The following is a 25,725-nucleotide window of genomic DNA, read 5'->3' on the forward strand; positions in this document are numbered from 1 at the left end:
GTTAGCAGAGGCAAACCGTTACATATAGAATGGATAGACAGCAACGTCCTACTGTAGAGCACAGGGAACTATATTCAGTATCCTGTAATAAACCATAATGGAAAAGAATATAAAAAATAATATGTATATGATAACTGTATCACTTTGCTGTGTAGCAGAAATTATACAACATTGTAAATCAACTATACTTCAATAAAATTTTTTAAATATATATTTTTTAAAAATCATGAGGGGCTTCCCTGGTGGCGCAGTGGTTGAGAGTCCGCCTGCTGATGCAGGGGACATGGGTTCGTGCCCCGGTCGGGAAGATCCCACATGCCGCGGAGCGGCTGGGCCCGTGAGCCATGGCCGCTGAGCCTGCGCGTCTGGAGCCTGTGCTCCACAACGGGAGAGGCCACAACAGTGAGAGGCCTGCATAAGGAAAAAATAATTAATTAATTAATTAATTAAAAAATAAATCATGAAATGCTACTGCTGGTGGAACCCTAGCCCCACCATGGGGTCAGAAATAAGGGTCCAGGAGCTGACTTGAGGCGTAGGGAGGGTTGTGACGGGCTCCCCTGTCTTCTGCTCATTGCAGAAGCATGATGGGAAACGAAGAAAGGGGTCCACTGCCTGAACATCACACACTCCTGGCCTTGCAATGGTTTTAGGATGACATGCCCCTGCTTATGATTTGCTAGTGACTGGAGAATTAAGCCTAAACAACATGGCCTGGCCTTGAAGGCCCCCATAATCTGATTATCTTTCTGCTAAAAAATCCATTATCAGAAACCCTTTGATATGTTAACGCCTTCTGCCTTCCTCACCCCTGGCATTTCTACCTTCTCCCAAGATCTACTTGTGCAAGGCCAAGGGATCACCCCCAAGGTGCCTGCCCAGGCCCCAGAAAGAGTTCAGTGCCTCTGCCAGCAGCTGTGAGCTTAACTGTGACCAGGAGAATGGCTTTTCTCCAAGGAAGCATGGTGTCCACAGCAGGCTGATGCCCACTTTGGCTGCGGTCGGGGAGCTGGAGGACAGCCTCTGTGTGTTCGGTGGGCACACATCACAGGCAGGCGTCTTCCCAGCTTCCCGTTTCCTTGCACCAAACGCAGAAGCGTGACCCTGGCTAACAAATGGACAGTGGTGCCACTGAGTGGTACTCAGCCCTTCAGACGCAGGTCAACCATCTCCCCCTTTGGAAGGTCATCAATCTCCAACCCAACCCAGAGAGTTCTGCCTCCTTTGGCCTTGACTTTTAACCACCTTTATGGTGAGGTAGGCCTGTATTTACCCCACTCTGCAGGTGAGTTTCCAGAAGGAAAGGGATTTTGATTCCCCTACAGCTCTATCGCGAAACCTTGCTCTTGTTATACAGGATTTAAAGTCAGAAGATGTGAGCTTTTGAACCTAAAAAGTGGTACTTCTTTGCTAGGAGACATCAGGTAAGTCCCTTGGTCAAATTCTCCATTTGTAACCTAGCTGAGTGGGTTCCACATGAGAATCATCTGGGGATCTTTGGAAACAATACTGATGCCAGCACCCGACCCCAAAGGCAAATAAATCGGAACTTTTATGGGTTTGGCTCAGGCATCTAAAAGCTCCTTAGATGATTCTAATGTGCAGCCAGAATTTAAAAAATAAATACGTTCAGCGAGGATTTATTCTATATGGAGTGAAGAACTCACTGGGGACAAACTTAGGGCGTAGAGACGGAGGCATGGCAGTACCGGACAGAGGTGCCAGGCCTACCAGCCATGTTTCCCCTGCTGTTAGGAAAATCACAGACTGTATTAATACTGTACCTTATTATAAATGTATGCAGGTAGGGTCAAGTCCAACCCAAGCAATCTTATGTGACTCATAAAATATCTTTTTTGGAGTGAGGCAGGGATCAAAAACACAATGGCCCCAAGGCATTCGTTTGCTATTGTACAAATTCCTTCCAGGAAGATCATTTTTAGATTAATTTTTAAGCACAGATTTTACAATTTACTATCATTTAAAGGGTGGAAATCCTCTGCGGATCACCAAGGGGACAATAAGGTTAAAGGAAGGTCTGTTTGAAAGATCTGAGGAGAAGGCTTCCTGAGAAAGCTGAATTTCTCAAGTGTTCTGACCCCATGAGGCAAAATGAATAGCGAGTTCAAGGAGACGAGAATATGAGAAAGCTTATTTCCCTTTAGAGAAACTAGCAAAGAAGTTAATAAGATACACAGTTCCTTAGATCAGAGTTAACAGTTGTAGATAAGCTTTTCCTTCAGAAAATCACAAAGCTAAGTAGATAAAACAGACAAAAGAGATGTTTTAAGTCAATATGTTCCTGCAATGTAATTTTTCTTCCTAGTCTTTGTGACGTTTTTCTTTTTCATTCTATTTAAACAAACATATATTGAGCATCATCTATATGATAGGTCTAAAAAAGGATCATTTCTGAAATGTTCAAAATGTGAGTATTTTCCTTGGTACAATTACATTTGCAGTCACAGGAATCAGTATGTAAAAACAATAATTTTTAAAAGGATTATATAAAAGGTATTATTCCAGAGGATTTACTACAAAATCCCTTTAAAAAAGCAAGTGCATAAAAGGTAACACTGAAATGTATTACAGTTTGAAGAAAATCTCTCCAATTATAATACAAATTCATGAACCCAGTCATTATGTAAAAAAGCTCATCTGTTCTAGGAAACATTCACTGAGGAAGAAAGATCAGAATGATCTGTGGTCCTGAGTCCAGGAAGTCATCCTGATGGATCTGGTGGGGGAGAAAAAGAGGTCTATGTGACAGATGGGGCTGCTTTAATGCATTTCCTTAACCGAAATTAATTAAAACACAACACAACCCAACTTCTTTTTTTACGTTGTGGGGAAAATAACATTTATATAGAGCACTGTGCAGGAAGCAGGAATCTAAATTAGCTTTGTGTGCTGGCAGCCTGAATAATGTTTCTGCCAAGAGGTCATTTTTTACCAAATCCTTTCAAAATGTCACAGTCACAGGCACAGTCTTTGCTACTCCTCAAGGTATAACTTCTTTACTATCGAAGCCATTTGACTAAACATTACATGTCTAATGTCACTCGTGTTCTGCCAGTCTAAGAAGATCTGTGAAGGAACCCCAGACAGTCCTTGACCTCTGGGACTTCCTACATAAATACCCCCATATCCCTGACGATGTCATGCACCTCGAAACTCTGCAGAAGAGCAAACCTACAGGACTGGGGCAATGGCCACAGGTTTTTATAAACAGCAACATCTGCCTCCTGACAATGGTGACATAACCCTCAGAAAGCAGACCACATGGTGTTTAAAAGAGAAACTGTCCCCACAAGAAAAGGGGAAAAAGAAAATGACTCACGATGTAGTGTGAACTCCAGTAAGACTGGTGAACAAAACCCTCAAACGTCTGGCAGAAGGTAACGCTCCAGTCCTAAATGCAGCTTCTCAGGTTCAAGGGAAAATTTTCAACGAGGCTTCTGGTGCCGTCCCCTCTTTTGCAATTCAGTTACGGAAACATAAAAACACAACGCGACCAGAGTTTTGATCTTATATTTACTTAGAAATTAAGCGGCGAGGGAATACAATGACTAAAAGCAGTAAAATGATGAAAAGACAAATGATACTTTATGATGCCTCGGGTGGTTTCACCTTTCTGGGCCTCCGTTTCCACGTATGTCAAGTGGGATAAACTAGACTCATCTCAGAGGGTTGTTTCCAAGGTTACAGGTGACAGGCAAGGGAAAGTGTTTTACAGATAACAAAGCACTCTATGAACGTATGGGATTATTAAAAAACTATTATAATCAGACATGGTCAATATGTCTTCTTCACAGTCATCTGACTAGATATTTTTCCACTGGTGTGTTCAGTCTCAATGAGAGTAAAGTTATTCAAATCACTTCTCTTTTCTGTTTCCCTGGCACTAGTTTTCCATCTGCCTGGACGAGTAAGTAAATGACTAGTTTTACAACATTTGTTGTGCTTTTAATTTTCATTTAACAGCTATTTTAACAATGAAAGACACAGTATATGTTCCCAAGAGATATGCACCAGTGGGCGGTTGGCAGAAATGTTCGCTGAAATAGGGTCCTTCCATTGCGGCTCTCTGGTCGCTGCTGATAAAAGGCACACAAGCCCATCGTGTCCTGAGGTTTATGCGGCTGCTTTCAACCAGCACAATCCTCAACTAACCACCCTCATCTCTTGGTTTTCTTATAACTTCAAGACTCTTCAACTGAGAAAGCATGACGGCCATGTCTGCTTCCATGGGCTTCTTGTGTAACCTGGGAAGATGATTTAAGAAAAGTGCCAAGACTTTGCAGGGGCTTGCTCCAAAAACTCTCCTGAACATAAATTATTTTAGAGTACGGGTCATCATCAAAACAGACCATTGTATCAGAGGTCAGGTATTTTCTGGGGCTTCATTTTCCAAAACTTAAAGCTAAATGTATAAATAAAGACATACAGAGAAGAACAAAACTGCTTTGGCTGGCAGAACACAAGTAACATAGACACCTAACATTCAGTCCATTGCTTTTACACAAAAGAAAAGCAAAGCCAATAGGCTTGGAGCAGAGGGGGTTCAAGTTCTGGAGCTCCAACAGTTATTCAAGAAGTAACCACTGAACTGTTAAGAAACCAGATTCCCTCCTGGGCCCTGAAGACACGAGAAGCATCTCATTCACAAACTGGTTAGGAAACACTCTGAGTTTGACAAACTGCTTTGCAAAGCGCTGAATAAATATAAGTGATTCTATAATTGCCACAAACATCCCCACCAACACCACCATCAAAATCTTGGAAGATTCATGTTTTCAACAGTTTTGAGAGCTCACCAACAGTACATCAAATTAAAAGTATTCTCTGCCAACACAGATGTAGAGAACAAACATATAGACATGAAGGGGGCAAAGTGGTGGGGTGGGAGGTGGTGGTGGGATGAATTGGGAGACTGGGATTGACATGTATACACTGATATGTGTAAAATAGATAACTAATAAGAACCTGCTGTATAAAAAAATAAATAAAATAATATTCCAAAAAAAAAGTATTCTCTGCCTAATCAGTGCCACAGAAATAGTAAGACACAAATTTCTTGTTTCGCCTCCTTTTCCCCCGTGGATAAAGCAGAGAGGGCATTGCTAGTGCATGTCTACATAATTTTATGAAGTCTGCCCCAGAATTTCCACAGAGGAGGGTTCAGGGATGATGACTCAGCTGGAAAGGAGGGGAGACGTGTCTGGAAGCCGTGCTGACCCAGGAAGCACACTAGTGATGGAGCCTAGACAGCAGGGGGCTGTGGAGACCACAGTGATGGAGGTGCTGAGACCTTCCAGGCCTTCTTTGGAGACCCATCCATATTAAGCGCCCATCTAAGGCAGCCTTCCTACCTAAGTCTCCTGAGCATGTGCTGGGTTTTTTTTGTGGTTTTTCGTTTGTTTGTTTGTTTTTGCAGTATGTGGGCCTCTCACTGTTGTGGCCTCTCCTGTTGCGGAGCACAGGCTCCGGACATGCAGGCTCAGTTGCCATGGCTCACGGACCTAGCCTCTCCGCGGCATATGGGATCTTCCCGGACCGGGGCACGAACCCGCATCCCCTGCATCAGCAGGCGGACTCTCAACCACGGCGCCACTAGGGAAGCCCGCATGTGCTGTTTTACCAGGGCTTTCCCAAAAGTGCAACCAGGAGCCCCCTTGTATGTGGGATGTTTTGCATCAGGCAGGTGGAAGGATGTCTTCAGCCGCTCTGCACTGCCCCAATACCCCTCTCTATTCAACGGCCCCTTCTCCAGCCATCCCAACACAGGAAATAACCTACGAGTCAGAAAATGAAAGGCAGGACTGGCAAAAAAAAAAAAAAACCCAAAAAACAAAACAAAACAAAAACCATCCTAAATCAGGTGGTATGATTTGCTTTCTGACTTTTCCTGGCCTCTGCAGTCATAACACATTGAGCCCTCTAAAAGATGCACACAGACGATAAATGAATCAAAGGCAGGCTGTGATGGATGGAAAAACAACAGCCCTCCACACCCACACACTGCAGCTCCCCTGAATTCACAGAAAATAAAGGCTGAACACACAGAAAACCTCCACTGTAGAGAGCAACTTACACAAATCAGAATGTTCGAGATTTCCCACAAGCCCATGGTTCTCTCACATACCACCACACATGGCTATAAATAACAAAGCCCTTGACGACACACTTGGGGGAAAGGCAGGCAGTCTAGCAAAAAAAAAAAAAAAATCTTGTCACCCCCACGTTGGATTTATAAGCACTGTCCCTGGCCTTTAAAAGCAACAAATTCCAAACAGCAATAATCTTTTAGTGACAATGCATGCTGAGCGCCAGGGAAGAATCAGACAGACTGTTCTCCCTCAAAGGGCTTCCCTTCTAGGAAGGGAGTTAAAACACACATACGTCCAGCCACAGGGAGCTAGCTTCCCACCATGGCCGCCCGAGAGGAAGCCAGGCCTGATGGAGAGGCTGTGAAGGGGAGAAACAGGACAAATCCAACTGCAGATCTGACAGAAGTGGGGTTCGGCCAAGCATTGGTTCAAAGGAGCAAAGGTGCTGTAGGGCATGAAGAGAGAATGGGAAAATTGTGGGGAGCAAGAGAGTCACAGGTTAGAAAAGCTGAGTAAAACCAGGGCCTGAGGATGCACGAGGGTAGAAAGGGGGCTGGGGGAGAGGCCGGCGCCATCCAGGCCTCCGGTGATCTAACTTATGCTGGGGCCCTTCTCTGTGCCCTAGGAGCCAGGGATGCAGCCCTGAGCTCAAAAAGGAAGCAAGGGCCACGCAATCACCTAGGATCCATGGACAGGATCCACAGAAGGCTTCCAGCAGGTCACCTATTCAACATGACATCTGAGGGGCAGAGTTAACTGATGGCAACGTATTGTGTATTGAAGAGATGAAGGGTGTCCTCGGGCAGAAACCAACGAGGAGATCCTTACAGATGACAGAAAACAAGAGTTCAGACTTGCATTTTGGTAGCATAATTTAAGAGCAAAAATGCATCTTCTGCAACTATGTCCCTGTTGTAAATAATGTGTAGGTATTAAAATTTGAAAGTTATTCTGATAAATAAGTTGAGATCTGATGGGATGGGAAGCAACATGAGACCAGGTTGCAATGGCAAGTGTTTTCTGTTTTTGTTTTTGCCAAGTAAGATGTCAAAAGGTAAAAAGAAAGTCAGAAAATAAAATTATTTGGAAAAATCAGAAAGTAGTTGTGAGAACCAGTTGTTGCAACTGACAGGGACCCATAATTCTTGGAGACAAAAGTAACTGAGGTGCAAACATGGCCTTATGTTCAGTAAAATACAGGAGCTCATCAGTGAGAAAGCCAGCCGTGGGGCTCTCAGAACAGTCTAAAATTAACGTTGAAAGATTCAAGAAAAATTGAGTCCTCACAGAGCACTGACCAAGTAACTTTCTCAAGACAAAAGAAGGAGGGTTTTTTTTTTAAATGTTGAAAAGCAGAACCACTTCCTGAAAAACCTGACATTAATTCAGTAATTTATTGGAGCCATACTTTGTATACAAGGGAGTGCGACATATTTTAAGCAATGCCCAGGTGTAATAGCTCCAAACTGATTCAAGGCCTACAGATGTCAAGGTGGTCTGTGATTAAACACCTAAGGAGTAAACATGATAAATGGTGTGAGTTCAGCAGAGAAAAGGATTCCTGGGAGCTGCACTTGGTGGTCAAGGGACAGTCAGTGGAGGAAGCAGCCAAGAAGGACGCTTTGGGAAAAGAGGTAGGTTAAAACCCACTCATTAACTGACTTGCCCTCAGCAAATCTCTCCTGCTAGCAGGAGAGCATTACTTACCCCCAGTTAAAATGGGCCCTGTAGCTGAGGAGGAGTCGAAGCACCTTCATAAAATGGGCAGCTACCCTTCCTTGAATCCTTCTCTTCCTCAGGGACAGAAACAAGTCTGATCTGACACACTGAAATCTCTGCACTTGACACCCCTGTGGAAAGGTTTTCATGCTGTTACAACAGTGCTTCTCAAACTTCGATGCACACACGAATCACTTGGGGGTCTTGTTAAAATGCAGATTCAATGCAATAGGTCTGGGGAGGGGCCCAACATTCTGTATTTCCCATAACCCTCAGCGATGCTGATCTCCTGCTGGTGGCTGGACGACCCTTTGAGTAGTAAAGTACTGGAGCATCTTTAGTTTTTGTTATCAGGGGATGGTAGAAAGGCATCATTTTTGAGCTCAAGATTCGGGCCTCAAGGCATACTATAAGTCATAAAAAATAGATGTGAAAAGGAGAATGAGGCTCCTGGAGAGTGAGAAAGTAGAGCCAGCAGGGCTGCAAGGAGAGGGGATGGAAAATAGAAGAGGGCAACAGAGGAAAAGGCTGGCTGGCCCGCTGCTCATTAGAATAAATAAGAGGTGACAAGAAAGAAATTATAAGAATAAAAGTAAGAGTGCTCGGGGTGTGTTGAGAGTGTTAGAAAGTATTTTACGAACAATGAACTTCAAGGGATTCCAGAATACTGAATACAAAATGTTACTATTGGGTGTTTTTGTCCCTTTTCACATATGGTCTTTCTCTTTATTTTTTTTCCCCTAATACTATGGGTTTTAGAGAATAAAACATAAACGTGAGCTATAACAACAAGACCGTCATTCAAAGCAATAGTTAGAAGATTCTTCCACTGCTGACTATACAGAAATGCGATTATAGGACTCACAGCTACTCCCCTGCCTAAAACAGCAGTCTGAAAACTGCCAATCTGGAGCAAATTCTGTCTTTTCTGAGAATATTTTAAGAAAAGAGGTGGATAAATTTTTGAAAGGCAAGACAAGACTATATTCAGACAAGTTTCCTTTCTTTTCCCAAAAAAACACAGACGCTCCTTTAGGGCTTTCTTTCTTTTCCTAGACATAGCAAAGCATTTCATAATTCTCTAACTTAGGAAAAACCTTCACAGACATTCTCACCAGCTCAAAGAAAGGAGAGGATGCAAACACTGTAATTAACCAGAGGGAAATGGTATTCCCACCCAAACCAAGACAGCCTTTCTTCAGCAAGGAGAAAGTGGGAGCTGCAGTAAACATGCTCTTTAGTGAGGATGTCTGCTCAGGCACCTGCACTAGGAACATTTCAAAATAAACGTGGCTTCTGTTTCTTTTTTAAACAGCAGTTGTCTCCAACAAACTCCAATTGGATGTTTGTGGTATTTGTTAGTTCCAAACTGTGAGGCCGTTGGATAGTTTTCTGTTTTGATTAGCTAAGGATTATGTTTTCTAAGTGGACAACAATGATTTCCTTTACTAACATATAGAATGAAACATTTTGGAACATAAAAAGCTAAAAATCTCATCTAGTTCAGTGCTTGTCACTATACACAGAAGAAAAATGAGACCCAGGGACACCAAAGGAGGTAACCAGGTCCCCCAGACACCTTGATTGCTAGTATGACAGGGTTTAAGCTGTCTCCGAGGCAGATTCTTAATCTCAAACTAAGGGTCACAGCTGGATTAGATCATTCAAGATCAAGGTTTTGTGATAATTACATATTTGCAACTTCTTTTCTGTTTGGTATGGGGCCTCTAAACTAGGAAAATGATGAAGAGGTTAGGAAAAAAAAAACGTTTTGGTTTGGTGATGTAACAATGCAGACTCCAGAGTATTTGGATGGGGTTGGGGATGAGGAGCACTTTGAATTTATTTTCTAAGCCAACCAGCAAATCCTGCCATTAGGCATGTAGTCAGGTCTTGTGGAAGTCGAAGCTTAAAAATTTAAGGGGTGCTCGTTAAGAAAAAGAATATAAAAATTAAGAAAAGAAATTTAGGTATGAAAGAGAATATTTAGAATTTAGAGTGGCATCTTACACATTATAAATTTTAAGAAGCTGCAGGTACCACAAATATAAAAGTTAAAAGAAAACAAATATTTTTATTAATTAACTGCCTGATACACCTCTGAAATATTATTGCTACATTTTTTGGTTACATTCTCTTTGATCACCTCTTCCAATGATATTTCACGATATTCTCGTTAGAGAAAATTTAAAATAATTCAATCTTTCCTCTAGAACTGTTGATCAGAATTTGTAAATTTATTCTTGAGATAACTTGGAAGTTTTTTCCAGCTTCATAACTCATTATAAGTAATGTCATATAAATGTTTTGGGTTGCCTCTAAATTTGGGAAAACCTCTATGAAGTTGCTTTTACAGGTGAGCTGTAATATTCAGGGCATGGCAAGATGTCTTAAATATTCTCTACCTTGATAATACTCGTTAACCACATTGCCAGGGCCCCTCCCAGAGCCAGGAGGGGGGCCTGCACCAGGGAGAAGCCTTGAGGTTCCATCCACATCATGGTAAATCCACCTTGGCACACCATATATAACCCCCACCTACTTATGCATCCTTGAATTCCCCCAATTCTTCCAAATAAAGTGCCTGTTCTATTCAGAATACCTACTAAATTCCTTGATGGCATAACTATGCCATGATTCAGCCAGGACTGTATCATCTGATGTGTATATTTCATTTTCCCATCAAAGTCACAAGACAGGCCTAACATTTGACTACCTGGTGTATGGATCAAACGTTATTTTATTTACCTAAAGAAATTACATGGGATAACATATGAAAAACACCAAAGCCTTAGAAAAATGTTGGATCTCACCATTATTTCTCTTAACTCCTAGAGTCTCCCAGCACCCACGCTATAATGGAGAAGTGATTTGTATCAATCGAGGTGGCCTGGTCCAGTAGAGCCTAGCACTTAGGGTCTAGGTCCCCAAACCAGACCATCTTGGGTTCAACCCCAGCCTAATCATTTGCTAATTGAGTGGCCTTAATTTCCCTGATCTCTAGAGGACTTACAATGAGTATTATAAAGTCGACCTTGTAGAGTTGTTTGGAGGTTAAATAATACACATGAAGTGCTCAACATGGTCCAGGCAGCAGCAGTTAGTGCAACTACAATCATTACTATGCATTATCAGGAAACCTGCCCCACAAAATCTCTCGAGTGAACATTCCTCGAGATATTAACACCATTCAGAACGGCATGAGCCACTGTCATCTCCTTCCATAGGAAAGTTCTGCAGAGTTTTAGGATCACCAGCAGCCATCCACAAAGCAGCAGAGTGAATTTCCTGCCACAGCCAATGAATCCTCCATGATGATTTACAACTTTAACAGATAAAGTGGCAAATACTGAAAATACGAACCCGACTCTGTATTTTCCTTCAAAGACACTCATGGTTGTTCTGCCAAGCCCCCAGCTCCCTGCAATGCAGTTTTCACAATCCTATACCTTGTATAGTATCTTACCAGCTTTTTACTTCTTTATCTGTTCTGATATTCTTGTTTCCTTAAAAAGGCTTGAGAAGGCCATGGATCACTCAAATAAAACATTTACAGTAGGAGAAGAAGACATCCAGATAAGGTGCGCCTTGCCTCATGTTCTCAATACACAGAGGAAATGCAACCAAGGCACTGGGAAATCTTAAAGAAACTGTGTAAGTGAAATCCTGGATAGAACAAGTCAAATGAATACAGCTGAAGTTTCCTGCAGGAAAAGACAAGCCATGAAAAACTGAATTTCCCCAAGGAAATACCCACTATGATTACAAACTCTTAGCTTTTTCATTAATGAGCAATCTCTCTACTCCAGGGAAAATATGATATAATCAACAATAACTAATTTTGTACCTAATACATCTGCAAAGGTGTGGTGTTGGTGCAGATCAATCCCCAGCGTTGGAAGACCCAGGGCAGGGGGACAAATGGTGGCCCACAGACCACAGGTCAGAATATTGAAAGTTATAAATCACACTGACAAACTGTTCAATAAAGTAGGTTTTATCCTTCTACCTTGATTGACAAATGCACCTCCATAACGTCTTAGAAAAGACCAAGTTCAACTTCAAACTCTTGACCTGCTCAGAGACCAGCCCTGGAACTGGGGAAACACTGTCCCAGACCCAGCCAACAATCTACCTTCCTCTTTCCACTGGCTGTTCCATCTGGCACCAAGAGGGACCTTGTGACATGTAAAACACCCAAGTTTTAACACTCACAACCCCCCACACCCCACACATACACGGCTGTCCCTTCACCACCCCTCAGGCCCACAGACCAGTGGCTACAAAGGCCCTCAGGGAGATGGGTCCAAAGGTCCATGTAGGTTGTAAAAGTTGGTCCATGGCCATCCGAGCAGCATATTTTGGGTTTCCAGGTACCTGAAACTGATCTATAAAGGGGAGACTTTGGACTCAGAGGCCCAGAAGTCTCCTCACCCCATAGACAGGGGCTGACCAGAGAACAATAAAAGTAGTGCCCTCTAAATCCCAGGGCAGAGGCTCCTTTTGCCCATATACTAGGCCTATATTTTAACTGAGCAGAAAAATGGGGGGGGCGGGTATCTCATCAGAAAGGAGCAAAAATAAAAAAGAGCCACTTATCTTGAGAGCAGGCAGCCTTCCCCAGATACAATCTCACCCATCACATGCAATTGCCCTGAGCTAAGTCCATTTTAATGATCTACAGCTTCAGCCCTGCGAACAAAACACAGACGCTAGGAAACCCTAAAGAGGTCAAGCAGGAGATCCTAAATTGACCACAGACAAGGAGGCAGTTGCTCCTAAATTGAACACAGGCAAGAAGGCAGTTGCTCCATGTTGAGTGCCATGACCTAAAAAAAAAGCTGATTATGGCAAATAAAAGACATCCTTTTGGGAGAAGAACATTGACCACCTACAAGTTTTCTAAAAGTCAAATCATCCCCCTTTGTGATACTGGATAAATTCTACTATTCAAAATCATCCCCCTTTGTGATACTGGATAAATTCTACTCTTCCCACCCTCCCCAGCAGCTGTTCAAGGTCTGTACACAGATGCTGGTCCTACATGCCTGGAATCTGGGGTTGCCAGTATGTATCTCTGAAAACAGCGCATGTCCAGCTGCTGTCAATGGTCAAGGCACAGGTCACCCGCAGTGGGTCCCACCACCAAGACGCCATTATCAGACTAGGAATAGCAGAGTTTTCTTGGGCAAAGAGACTCTACCCTATCCTGATTTTCTGTAGGACAATGACAATCAGGTGACAATCAGGAAGGAGGCAGATCATGCAAGCAAAGCAAATCATGATCTCAGGGGCACTGAGTGGATATTAGATGGTAAGTTCCCCTGTCTTGAATGTGATATCCCTTTACTCACTCCCTAACTTCTATCCCAACACACATACACACAGATACACCAGGGAAAAGGACCAAGCAGAACACAAGGAAGACAAGGTTAGAAAACACACACACACACACACACACACACACACACACACACACACACAGAGGCAAACGTCAAGTTGCTTTGTGCAGACTCTATCTTCTCCATTTATAAAATAAAGGTAATGAAAATTATCTTGTCGGTTTCTTCTGAGGATTAAATTAGATAATAATGTCAGGCGGCTGGCTCAGAACAGGTTCTCAAATGTTACTTCTCCCTTCTCCCCACTTGTCCTTGAGATGAGCCAACTTACCTGCCTGGCTTCCCAACCCTCATGACACGCCAGGCAAGAAGGAGAATCACCGTTATCCCACCTTGGTCAGAAGCCACAAGTAGGCAGGAAGCAACATATTGCAAGGGAAAGAAGGAGTGCAAAACAAATGGTAAGCATTCTTGCTGCTAATACCTATCTGCTAAATCATCTCTACTGAAAATCATGAGTTAATCTGCTGAAGCTGTACAGAAGGCCCCCGAGGGAAGAAGCCAACAAGGTGACAGAGTTATGCTTTTCTGTGGAAATTGGCTAAATAATGCCATGCTGTAGCCAGGAAGGACTTTTCCTCCACACCCTATTTTAAACTGTTCTGGTGCTTTGCATCAGACCTAAACAATAGCCACACTGCTCTTCTGCAGATAGCGGCTGCCCCAGGACTGCACTTCCCTTAGACCAACTCACTTCACTGCTTATAAACCAAAACAGAAGACCCTGATGAAAAAAGAAACTTCAAAGCTAAGTTTAGATTTCGGCACTTCATTTTTAATGAAAGTCTCCTTTCAACAACCTTCTAGAAAAAAAAAAAAAAAGAGAGAGAGAGAGAGAAGATTTCAGTATTCACTGGCAAATGTCTTTGGTAAGACTTTGAAAAAGTTTTGCAATGGCTTTGAATGCCCTCCATGAATTAAAATGTACAGCTAAAGAACTTGGATGAAAACTTCTAGCAGCTTTCCATCATGTCTGTCAGAAGCTGACATGTTTGTCATCTTTTTCCATAGGTCATCAGAATAAAAGAACCAATAACACAGTATAAAATAGCCAAATTGCCTATTGAGATCAAAGCCAAACTATTCTCAATAAAGATTTTACCATTCAGACCAAACATCCAATAAATAGTGACTGCCTGGTCGTGGAAATGCTCAACTGACTTGCAGTGCCTCTAGGAGGATGAATGAATGGAGGTTTAACTCAGCATTTCCTGGGTGCTAAGTGATATGCCAGGCACTGCCAGAGACCCTGGAGACAGAGAAATGAGTGGAACAAACACAGTGCCTTTGAGAGAATGGGTAAGGGAGTCTCATCAAGAGCTAATTCTGCCTTACTATTGTTAGCAGCGAAAAGAGAGGCCTGTCCCCGGGAGGAGGGAACCTTTAGCTCCACCCAGGGCCCTGAAAGCAGGTTTGCTTAAGAATGACACTTAAGTCAAGTCTTAAAAGATGAATCTAAATTATCCAGGGGAGCAGGAGTTCCAGACAGACAGCAGCTTGAACAAAAGTGAGGTGGCCCAACTGGGGTCCCGGAATAAGGCAGGCACAGAAAAGAATAGATCAATGAAAAACACATTCAGAGGGACAGTGGAGGGAATGGAAGGAAACACTCAACACCCAACAGAGTGGGCTTTTGACAAAGGGGTCTAGAGTCAGTAATGCTTCCAAGTACACAGGGTTAAAATATACATCCTTCTCTGGGCCTCAACTCACCCCCCATATGTTTGACTCAATGGAGGCAAAGACCCGACCTGTCTTATTCACTCAGAATACTGTTTCCAGGTCTGAGCCGCCTGCCTGGCAAAAAGTGACATTCTATAGATACTGTTGAGAAGAAAGAATGGGTAATGGCCACTTTCTGCAATGGCACCAATGAAGTGTCATTCTTAATTGGAAAAATATGGTTAAAAATAAAGAAAACTTTTAAAAGTTGTGTTGAAAACTGAAATGCAGACCATGTAGCAGGTATGCTGGCTCCACAGACAGCAAGGAGGACTCATCATTTCAAGGTGGGGTGCTACCTTGAAAAAAAGGCAAGGAGGGACTTCCCTGGTGGCACAGTGGTTAAGAATCCGCCTGCTAATGCAGGGGACATGGGTTCAAGCCCTGGTCCAGGAAGATCCCACATGCCACGGAGCAACTAAGCCCGTGGGCCACAACTACTGAGCCCGCATGCCACAACTACTGAAACCCATGCACCTAGAGCCTGTGCTCCACAAGAGGAGGCACCACAATGAGAAGCCCGCGCACCACAACAGAGAGTAGCCCCCGCACTCGCCTCAACAAGAGAAAGCCCGCAACTAAGACCCAACGTGGCCAAAAATACATAAATAAATAAAGGCAAGGAATCCAAAATGTGATGAGTATCTTATAGAAACCGTAACTAGTTAAAAATAAATGGCCTAGAGGTGAAAACTGTGCTTTCTGGGAACAAAAGCAAATAGACCAAAGATCAAATTCTGGACCTAGCAGTTTCCAGAACCCTGACAAAATCAGCAGTGATTTGGGGAAAGAAATGTATCCGTACAACACTTTTACCAACATTGAGTCCTCAACAAGGATCTCCTGTTGGGTATTTGAAAAGTAAAAGTTATATTTTTCAGATCTGAAGAGTTTTCAAACATTTAAAGTTTTCCCCCAAGGAGCAATTACTTAATTTCAGGCATTTAGGAAGAGTGAATCTACTAAGTAAAAACAAAAACTAAAATACCTTTAAGTATGTATCTTAGTGAAGTTTGCTCTTATACTGAAGTCCTTGGCTCACTTGTCAATATACTAAATATAAGATGGATTTTTTAAGTAACCTAAGAGAAGGCTGTGAACAATCTCATTTCCTCTTATCTTACCATGCATTAAGATATTTTGAAAAATGTAGTGACAGATTACCAGTAACGTTAGGAAAATCCCGAAACCATTTACTTCCATAGAAAATTAAATGCAAGTGGATTTAGGTTTCCCACCTCCATTATAGCTACCTTTGACCTTCAACTATCTTCCAAATGTAATTTCACATGAATACCAATCCAAAATGATTCCTTAGTTCAACCATTTTGTGGCTTTAATTCCATGAAAATATGAAATCTGTGGGTTTTGTAACACTGTTTAAAAGCCCAAATAAAAAGCCAGCTGGCTTTTAAGCTAATTGTTTAAAAGTGTGTATATAGATGAACTGAGACTGACTCATGAACTACTGAGTCTGGAATTTGCAAATCATAAATCTTATCCTCCTAAGCAAAGACTAACAGAATCAGGGCCCACTAATTTCCTTCTTTCGTAATCTGAAACAAAAGTTTTAATGATTTTTAAGGTACACTGAAAATTAAGGGTACCGTTTAAAATATTAGCAAAATATAACTCAGTTTTTAAGAGTTTGGTGTATAATCAGAGAGTTGAACATTCTGGTACTGCAAAGTAAGAAAGCACCCAAGGATGAAACAGTGGAACTTTATTAAACTGTAGAATTCAAATCTGTGTTAGGATTTTTTTGTTTACAATAGTCCTTCTTCATTATCTTAAAAACTCCCATCTCCATGCCACCTTCAGTAAAAAAATATATATATAACTTTTAAAAATTCTCAATCCACTTCAAGAACTGTGAAATGTCCCATGCAGAAACCGTTCCATATTTCTTTTAGACAAGACCAAAGGTAAGTCTGCCTCTGGCCCTTGGTAAACAGAATGTGTGCCTCAGAGTGACGGGGACTGTCAGATCCTCCACATTTCATCCCAAATCCACACAGGGCATCTCCAAGTTACCAAAAAGGAGTAGAGAGACAAAAGATGTTAAAGATGAAGGCAACGTAAAATGATCCAAATCTAACTATGTCCTTTCACGGACGAGGAGACTGCGGCCCAGAAAAGTCCAAAAACTCCAAAGACTCCATTACCAGACCCCAGATGCAGGTTCGCAGTTCTGTAGCAAAGAGCTACAAAATTTCTAACTTTTAAGGTCTCAGGGGTTTGGTACTTTGCATAACAAATACTTACGAGTTCAATTCCTGCACTTTTCTCCCCACAAAACCTCCTAGACACCAAGATCAGGTGGGCAGGAGGTGTTATGATTTTAACCCTTCCGTTTCATTTCCACCAAACAATTGCACAGAACCTTCAAGCCCGCAAGACGGGGTTGTCCTGCGCCAGGCAACATCTCCTGCACCTAACACCTAGCAGGCACTCAGTAAATACTCCGCCTTCCACCTGACAAGCCCCACTCCCTACCGCATCCACGCCAGCCCGCAGTGGAGCGAGACAAGTTTCCTTTGGCAATCGCCCTTCTCCTTGAAACTTTGCTGCAGCAACTCCGGGCCAAAAAGCCGGTCCGGGGGCATGTGGCCCTGGGCAAGAGCTGAGGATGGGGGCCCTGCCCTTTCGGAGCACTGGGCGATCCCGGGCCGGGGACCAGGTGTGCCCGCCGCTCGCTCGGAGGCCGCCCGGGCCGCGTCCTGCCTGCGCCGATCACCAACTTCTCAAACTTCCCTTTCCGGGGGTGGGGGCGGCCCGGGACGCAGCGCCCTTCCTGCCCGCACAAAGGGGGCCAGGCGCGCCCCGCGCCCCCGCCAAGACCACTCTCCTAGTCTCTGGAAAGAAAAACGCACCCGTCCCAGCGCAGGGTGCTGGGGCGCGGGCACCGGGGCCACGTCCCGGCTTCCGCCCGCCTCCAGGGCCGACTGTCAAGCGCAGCCCGGCGGGGCCCCGGGGACCCCGGCGCCAAGCCCGGGCGGGGGCCACTCACCCGACTTGGGAACGTGCGGCGGGATCGTGCTGGCGATGCGTGTCCACAGGACGATGTGCAGCGGCCACAGGCCCCCGAGCAGCCCCCCGCCCATGGCAGCCCCCGCCGCTCCGCATAGACCGGCCCGAGCGTGCACGCCGCGCCTCCGCGCCGCGCCCTGCGGACCCGCGCGGGGCAGCGGTGCGGCCAGATGTGGCGCCGCAGAGGGTGGCGGTGGGCGAGGCGCGGGGGGCCCGGCGGCCGAGGGGAGCTGCGCGGGAGGCCGGCCCGGCCGGCGGGTGCGCGCGCGGAGTGTCGTCGGGCCGGGCGCGCGAGTGACTCACGACTTCGCCCGGGCGCCGCGGGGGAAACAGGAAACTCCTCGCCAACAGCTGGGCAGGACCTCTCGCCGCCCCGAGCCTGCTCCCCGTCTCGGCTCCCGGTCCTCGCCCTCCCTCGCAGCTGCCAATCACGTCCCCGGGACCGGCCCCTCCGGGGCTTTGGCAAACTTTCAGCGGCCTCGCGCGTTCCCGCTCTGAAGATTGACTACGGAGCACTAAGTGCACACGTTCCATAAAGTCACTGAACGCAGAGAGTGTCTGCGCTCTCCAAAGCACCCCCACCAACATCCTCCCCTTCCCCACAACCCTCTTCGGGCTGTTCCTAAGTGCTTCAGAGCTGGTTTTCAAACTCCAAGTGGCGACCCAAGAGTGGATGCTGAAACCTGAGTTGTGAGCACTTTTTTTATTTTCAAGTAAAGCAGTAAAAGTATTTCCTCATTAAACTTTGTTTCAATTGTGTATGCCTAAACCATTACATTGTAAAATGTTTATTTTACTGTAGGTGGAAGTCCAGAAGTCTGTTCTCAAACTTTAATGTGCTCATAGACCCCCTGAAAATCTTGTTAAAATGCAGATTCTGGGCTTCCCTGGTGGCGCAGTGGTTGAGAGCCCGCCTGCCAATGCAGGGGACACGCATTCGTGCCCCAGTCGGGGAAGATCCCACATACCGCAAAGCGGCTGAGCCCGTGAGCCATGGCCACTGAGCCTGCGCATCCGGAGCCTGTGCTCCGCAACGGGAGAAGCCACAGCAGTGAGAGGCCCGCGTACCACACACACACACACACACACACACACACACACACACACACACACACACACACACAAATGCAGATTCGGGAGAGGCCACAGCAGTGAGAGGCCCGCGTAACACACACACACACACACACACACACACACACACACACACACACACACATGCAGATTCTGCTTCAGTACATCTAAGAGGCAGCATTTCTGATAAGCTTTTGGGTGGTGCCTCCCATTTTGAGCTGCCTCTTCCTGGGGGTGACTCAGTGAGCAATTATAAACAATAAGCCATCACAGAGTGATAATGGTAATGGGAAACGTTATCTTCAGAATGTATCAGGTATGGCAGAAAGTGTGAAAGTAAAAGTAGCCTGGGAGTCAGCTAAGTGCCAGAGTTTGCCTTCCAACACTTCCTGTGAAGGGACAGAACTCTGAGCCCCTCCCGTGCAAAAGGGGACATCGGTGGGAGCAGAAAAGGACGAACTTTCAATTTTCCCTTCTTGCTAAGGTGACCAGGTTTGCCTCCAAACTATCCTGGTGTACATCTGTTTCAAAGTTGAATTATTAACAGAACCCCCCGTCTCTTTCCCATGTGTCTTGGTTGGATATTGACTCATATGCTCACCCTACTTCCAGTTAGATTCAGTATAGCCCTCTCTCTGGTCAGGAGATCTTCCAGCAGGTTACACAATAGACTCCTTTATCTGAGACAAAGCTTGTTTGCAGAGGCAGGTGGCCAGGCTTACTGGGAATAAGGCAACTAGCTCTCCCTGGAAACCCAACCCCTGAAATCTTCCCTGTCAATCTGAGAGTTCTTTTGCTTGGTCCTGGAAGTTAAGTCTTCTCACCATTGTTCCACCCAGCACAGAAGCTGACTTTTAGGAAAAGACCACTTCCTAGCTCTTGAATTTAGGATGCAGGAAGTGGGGTGAAATCATCAGGGTTGGGCATCTTCCTTCCCACCAACCTCCTTGCCAAAGCCACTTGAGCAAAGGAGGGAAGTTGAATTCAAACTCTGTTTCTCTCCATTTCCTCCACAGGCCCTGCCAATGCCACCACCACCCCTTGAGCAGGAGTCTCCCAGACACTCACCCCCAACCAGGGCCATTCTGGGCCTTTTCACTCAATTTCTCAAAACCTAGCAAAGGTCAAATTTTCAAAAGGCAAACCTGATTATACCAACCCTTCTATTAAAATCATTTGATGACTTCCCACTGCTCTTGAGACAGAGGATAGAAATGAGATCCTTGAAGGTGCCTTGAGGCCCTCCTCTCTTGTAACCTTGGGTTTCTCCTCTCCCAATGAGAGGATCTCCACATTCCTAGAATGCACCCCTGTGTTTCCTCCCTCACAGAGCCTCCCCCTTCTCCCTGGGCCCACTTCCCTTCCTCTGTCCTTCCTTCCACCCAGCCCTCTCCTGGTCTTCCTTGGGTGAATCATGACTTCCCTGATGGGCAAGCTTTCCCTGACGTCCCTGAATAGACTTTTTTTTTTTAATAAATAAATTTATTTATTTATTTTTGGCTGTGTTGGGTCTTCATTGCTGCCAGCGGGCTTTCTCTAGTTGCGGCAAGTGGGGGCTACTCTTTGTTGCAGTGCACGTGTTTCTCTTTGCGGTGGCTTCTCCTGTTGCAGAGCATGGGCTCTAGGCATGCGGGCTCAATAACTGCGGCTCTCGGGCTCCTGAGCACAGGCTCAGTAGTTGTGGCTCACGGGCTTAGTTGCTCCACGGCATGTGGGATCTTCCTGGACCAGTGCTCGAACCCATGTCTCCTGCATTGGCAGGCGGACTCTTAACCACTGCACCACCAGGGAAGTCCCTGAATAGACATTTTATCATAGGTTCACTTGGCACCACAGACCTCTCCTTTTTAGCACTTACTATACCTCCTTTCCGTTCTCCCAAATCAAGTCCAAATTTCTTGAGGACAGGAATTATATCTTTTCCTCCATTCACTATTGTATTCCTAGGACCTAGCATAGACTAGGTGTTAAATAGACATATGGTGGATGAATGAATGAATGAGGTAATCAAGATTCAGAAGAAAACTGTACTTAATCATCCTAATTATTTTATAACTTGGGAAAAGGCATTCTATTACCTAACAAACTGAGATATAAACAGGCTAGATTTTAGCCGAGGATGATGTCATACTACTTCCTTTTCTTAAAAATGGAGAAGTCTGTGGTTTGGTTTGGTTTTTCTTTTTTTCTAAATTCACCCAAGTTCCTCTGGACAGTATACATACACTTCCCTACTCCCAGAAACACTGAGGCAAAAAAATGCCCAATTGATTCCGAAGGCCTTCTTTTCTATATTTATTGCAAAGAACAGATATTTTACATTGTAGAGGCCAGGTTTGAGGTATTTGATTCCAGGGTGGAATATTTAACTGGTGGTCTCTGTCATCATATATGACTAATGTTGATTTTAATTTTGTTTGCCTTTAATATTTCAGATTTCATCCTCAATCTCCTGTGAAACTGAGAGTCTGACTTTGGCATTGCCAAGTGCAAACTCATCTTTCAAAGAGCATTGAAGTGCAATCAGAGACACGTAAACTCGTGTATACTGCAATCTGACAATCTTACAAATTTGTCAGTATGAACTTCCTTTAGGAATTCTCACTGAAAGAGCAGTCTGATACCCTTTAGCCATGGTCTTCACATATAATTGTACATTTAACATAATATAATTTTCTGTGTATTCACATAGGCAGTTAAGATACAATCACAAAAACTGGGCCTTTTGCAGATGGAAACAAAAAGATAAAAGTGTGACTCAGGGTTTGAAAAACAAGGAAGGTAATTTTTAAGTTCTCATCAAATTGAAAAACAGTAACAACCAACTGGAATGAAAGTTAAACAGCTTGAATATCTTCGTTTTTCCAGTTTTACAAACTCTGAACACACACACACAGAAAACAACTGGACTGGATCACAATGTGGTTACTGTAAGCCCTGCATCTCCCAATTGTGATGAGGCAAGAACTGTTGACTCCCCTGTACTTTCTGACATATGGCTGTTGAGGTTACTGGCAACTAAAGCAGTGGCAGGGAGATTCCTCTCCATGTGAACTCGTTGTTCTGCATCCTTATCTCTTATCTCTGGGCCAATTTTCCTTCCATTGTGAAGCAGACCAATAGCACTGAGACAACAGTGGATTTGCGAGGGAACGCCACACACACACCTTTCAGGTCACCCGGGACACTACCTCTTCCAGGAAACATTTTGTGATTCCTCCAGCCAAATGTCACCCCTCCTCCGCCAGGGAGAACCCCAGAAGCATTTAGTTTATTTAACCTATTTTTTAATGTTTGTCCTGTTCTGGCATGGAGTGCATTATCATTACTCATCTATTTGGGGGAATTCTACCTCACTAATTGTAAAGTCCTTGAAAGCACAGATTGTTTTCTCAACTGTGAACCCCATTCTGTGCCCTGCAGTACTCAACGTATGTTTCTTGTCTTCACTAGAGGGAAAAACGAGAGTCTTTCTCTAATCCATTTCCTTGCTTGCAATTCATCACAGATATTCATAGAAACTGCAATTCTGCCACACGTTTACAGAAAGCATGAATAGTTTCTTTTGGAGAAAACATAACTTTTCTAAATTACAAAAGTAATGTATGTTAACTTTACATAGAAAAAAAATCTGAAATACAGATAAGCCAGAGGCAGAAAATAAGAAGGATCCTTAACCCTATCACCCAGAGATAACCCCTTAACATTTTGGAGCACGTCCTCACAATACTACTCTACTCTTCACCTCGCAGCTAAGAAACTGAGGTTTAGAGAGATTAAGTATTTGGCCAAGGTCACAGGGCTAGTAAGGACCAGAGCCAGGGTGTGAATGAGGCCTGTCCAGCTCCGGAGTCTCCACTCTAGGATAAATTGATCAGGTGGTTGATGGGCCTGGTCACCCTAGTATTTTGAGATGACTATGGAATGATCAGGCCACCCTTTGCTGTTGCTTCCTCATCTCTTACTCATTAATCAGCCACTGCAGCCCCCTGTCCAGTGGAAAGTCCTTTTGTTTAGCTCACACCTTGTCTGCAACCAGCAAAACTCATGGACACATTTCAGTTGGAAGCTTCCTTGTCTAGTGCCTTTGATACTAGCATGTCACCTCCTTCCTTTGACTGCCATGTTGCTATTGTATCCCCATGGTATGGACGGAACTGTATCCCCCAACATGCACAGGTTGAAGCCCTACCCAACATGACTATATTTGAAGGTAGGACCCTGATCCAATGTGACTAATGTCCTTATAAGGAGAGGAAGAGACACCAGGGATGCTGCTGTGAGTACACAGAGGAAAAAGCCATGTGAACTCACAGCAAGAAGGAGGCCACCTACAAACCAAGAAGAGAGGCCTCCGGAGAAACCAAACCTGCCAATACCCTGACTTTAGACTTCCAGCCTCTAGAACTGTGAGAAGTAGATTTCTGTTGTTTAAGCCACCGAGTCTGTGGTATTTTGCAATGGCAGCCCTAGCAAACTAGTCCACCCCATTTCCTACATGCTTATCCAGATGTTCCTTCTCAGTATCTTCACAGGTTTGTTTTCTTCCACTCATTGGTCAGTGCTAGTTCTTATCAAGTTTGTTCTCTGCCCCTTCTCTCATTCCTCCTGGGGGACACAGCTATTTCTATGGCTTCACTAATCTATGATCATTTCCAAATCTAATTATCAAGCTCCGATTTCTCACCTAAGCTACCATTATTCCAATTGCCTACTCAACTCTCTTCATGGGTGTTCCACCGGTACCACATGCTCATTATTCTAAAATTGGATTCCAGAATACCCACTCCTTGGTACATTCCTGACATCAAGAAAAGGCTCTATCTCCAATGTGTAACCCAAGACAGAAACATAAAAATCAGCTAAGAGTTGGCCTCTATTTTACCCTCCAGAACTAACTGGGAATTAGGATCTATCTCTTTACTTTCTAAATATCGCTTGAGTCTGCTCTGTTCTCATCCTCAACACTGACATTATTTTAGTTCTATCTCTTGTTATTTCATAGTCTTACATCAGTTTCCTGATTGTCTTGCCTCTCTAGTCTCACCCCTTCTACTACAGCCTTCACTGTTACCAAAATGTTCCCCTCCAAAAATACAAAAATAACAATCACATTTAAAATTATCCAGTGGCTTCCCATTGCCTTCAGGATAGAATGTCAAGCTACTGTCCATCCATTTATTTAGTCAACCAGCATTTGATTCTCTACTGTGACCCAAATACTCTTTAAGTACTGAAGATATGAGGACTCAGAAAATGTACTCCTAGCCTTAATTGCAGGGCATTAGGCTGTCCTTATGATCTAATGTGAAACGTATATAAGTAAACAAATAATATTAACAAATCTGATAATATGATTATCACAATAGGGATGAGCTCAGAGTACCACGGGAGAAGGCAGGCAACAGAGGCCATTAACCCAGCCTGAGAATAAGAGAAGGCCCAGGGGAAGAAATGCCTTTTGAGCTGAATCTTGAAGGATGGTCAGGTGAAGGCATGAGGAAGGATGCTACAGGTACACAGATCAGCAGTTTAAAGACAAGACGTGCGAGCTTGGAGTAGGTAAGGAAATGCAAAGGTTTCAGAATGCCTGGAGTATAAATTTGAGGGGATTTTAGATGGAATGTTTTGGCCCCAATTCTGCACCCCTCCCTGAATTCATGCTCTTTGCCTCATGTCTATGTAGTTTCTCCCACTAGAGGCAAAGGGTTCCCATAGTCAAATGGTAGCATGGAGTTTGTTACGCGGACAGTAGATGGTAAATATCTAATTTGGATATTTCAGTGTTATCTGAAATTATATACAGTTATATAATTGTTCTACAATTTTGGTTATATATGCAGTTACAGAACATGGCCAGCATCGTTACTTGCTTGCACAAAATCTATGCCCCCCTTTCCATATTGCTCTCAGAAGTCCAATTTTGTTTAGGATGTAAATTTAACTACATCTTAGGGAAAGGACCCATCCTTTTAAGAGTAGATATAAAATCCAATTCTGCACCAAGAAATATAAGAAGAAATCTGATCGGGGCTTGTGAGAAAGATTTTTTCTCTACGTGGTTAGAAATAAGCGACCAAGGAAAGCCACTGTGCCCCTCACTACTTCTGTTTCCTACCCTTGAACATGATTAGGGGAGGCTGAAACAGAGGAGATACAATAAACTATCAGAGTCGACCCACTGAATCAATACAGCAACTACCTCCATACAGACGTTATCTGGGGTAGAAAGTCCTCAAAGATGGCTGTGATCCCTTCCTCCCCTCACCATACTCACACGTTGCTTCCTGCATCCAGAGGTGGGATGGGATCTATTTTCTATTTTCCCTCTCCTTGAACGGGCTGGCCTTGTAACTTACTTTCACCAATAGAATATGATGGAAATGACACAGTGCCAGTTCTAGGACTAATCTCAAAGAGTGACTTCCTCTCTCAGAAACCAGTTACCAGGTAAGAAGTCTACATACCCTGAGATCTTCATGCTGTGAGAGAGCCCAAGCTAGCCACATGAAACCACATGGAGAAAGAGACAGCTGGTCAGCCACCAGATACCCCAGCCCCCCAGCTGAAGCACCAAATATGTGAGTAACGAAGCTATCTTGGATGTTCCAGCCCCAGTAAATGCAGAGGGAATAGACTCAGCAAGGTGAGTCCAATCCAGATGGCAGAAT

The 25,725-nt window shown here is 44.2% G+C and overlaps 1 protein-coding gene across 1 annotated transcript in view; it reads right to left on the reverse strand.

Annotated features, from left to right (window-relative positions):
- TGFBR2 (transforming growth factor beta receptor 2) overlaps nt 1–18,447 on the reverse strand; it is a 102,665-nt gene extending 84,218 nt beyond the window's left edge. The window contains exon 1 of the mRNA XM_059077351.2: nt 17,964–18,447. Within this exon, the coding sequence (XP_058933334.1) occupies nt 17,964–18,057 (94 nt within the window). The 5' untranslated portion in view covers nt 18,058–18,447. The remainder of the gene's footprint in view (nt 1–17,963) is intronic.
- Nucleotides 18,448–25,725: the final 7,278 nt, after the last annotated feature.

Source organism: Kogia breviceps, chromosome 10 (assembly GCF_026419965.1).
Source record: "Kogia breviceps isolate mKogBre1 chromosome 10, mKogBre1 haplotype 1, whole genome shotgun sequence".
Classification (NCBI taxonomy): domain Eukaryota; kingdom Metazoa; phylum Chordata; class Mammalia; order Artiodactyla; family Physeteridae; genus Kogia; species Kogia breviceps.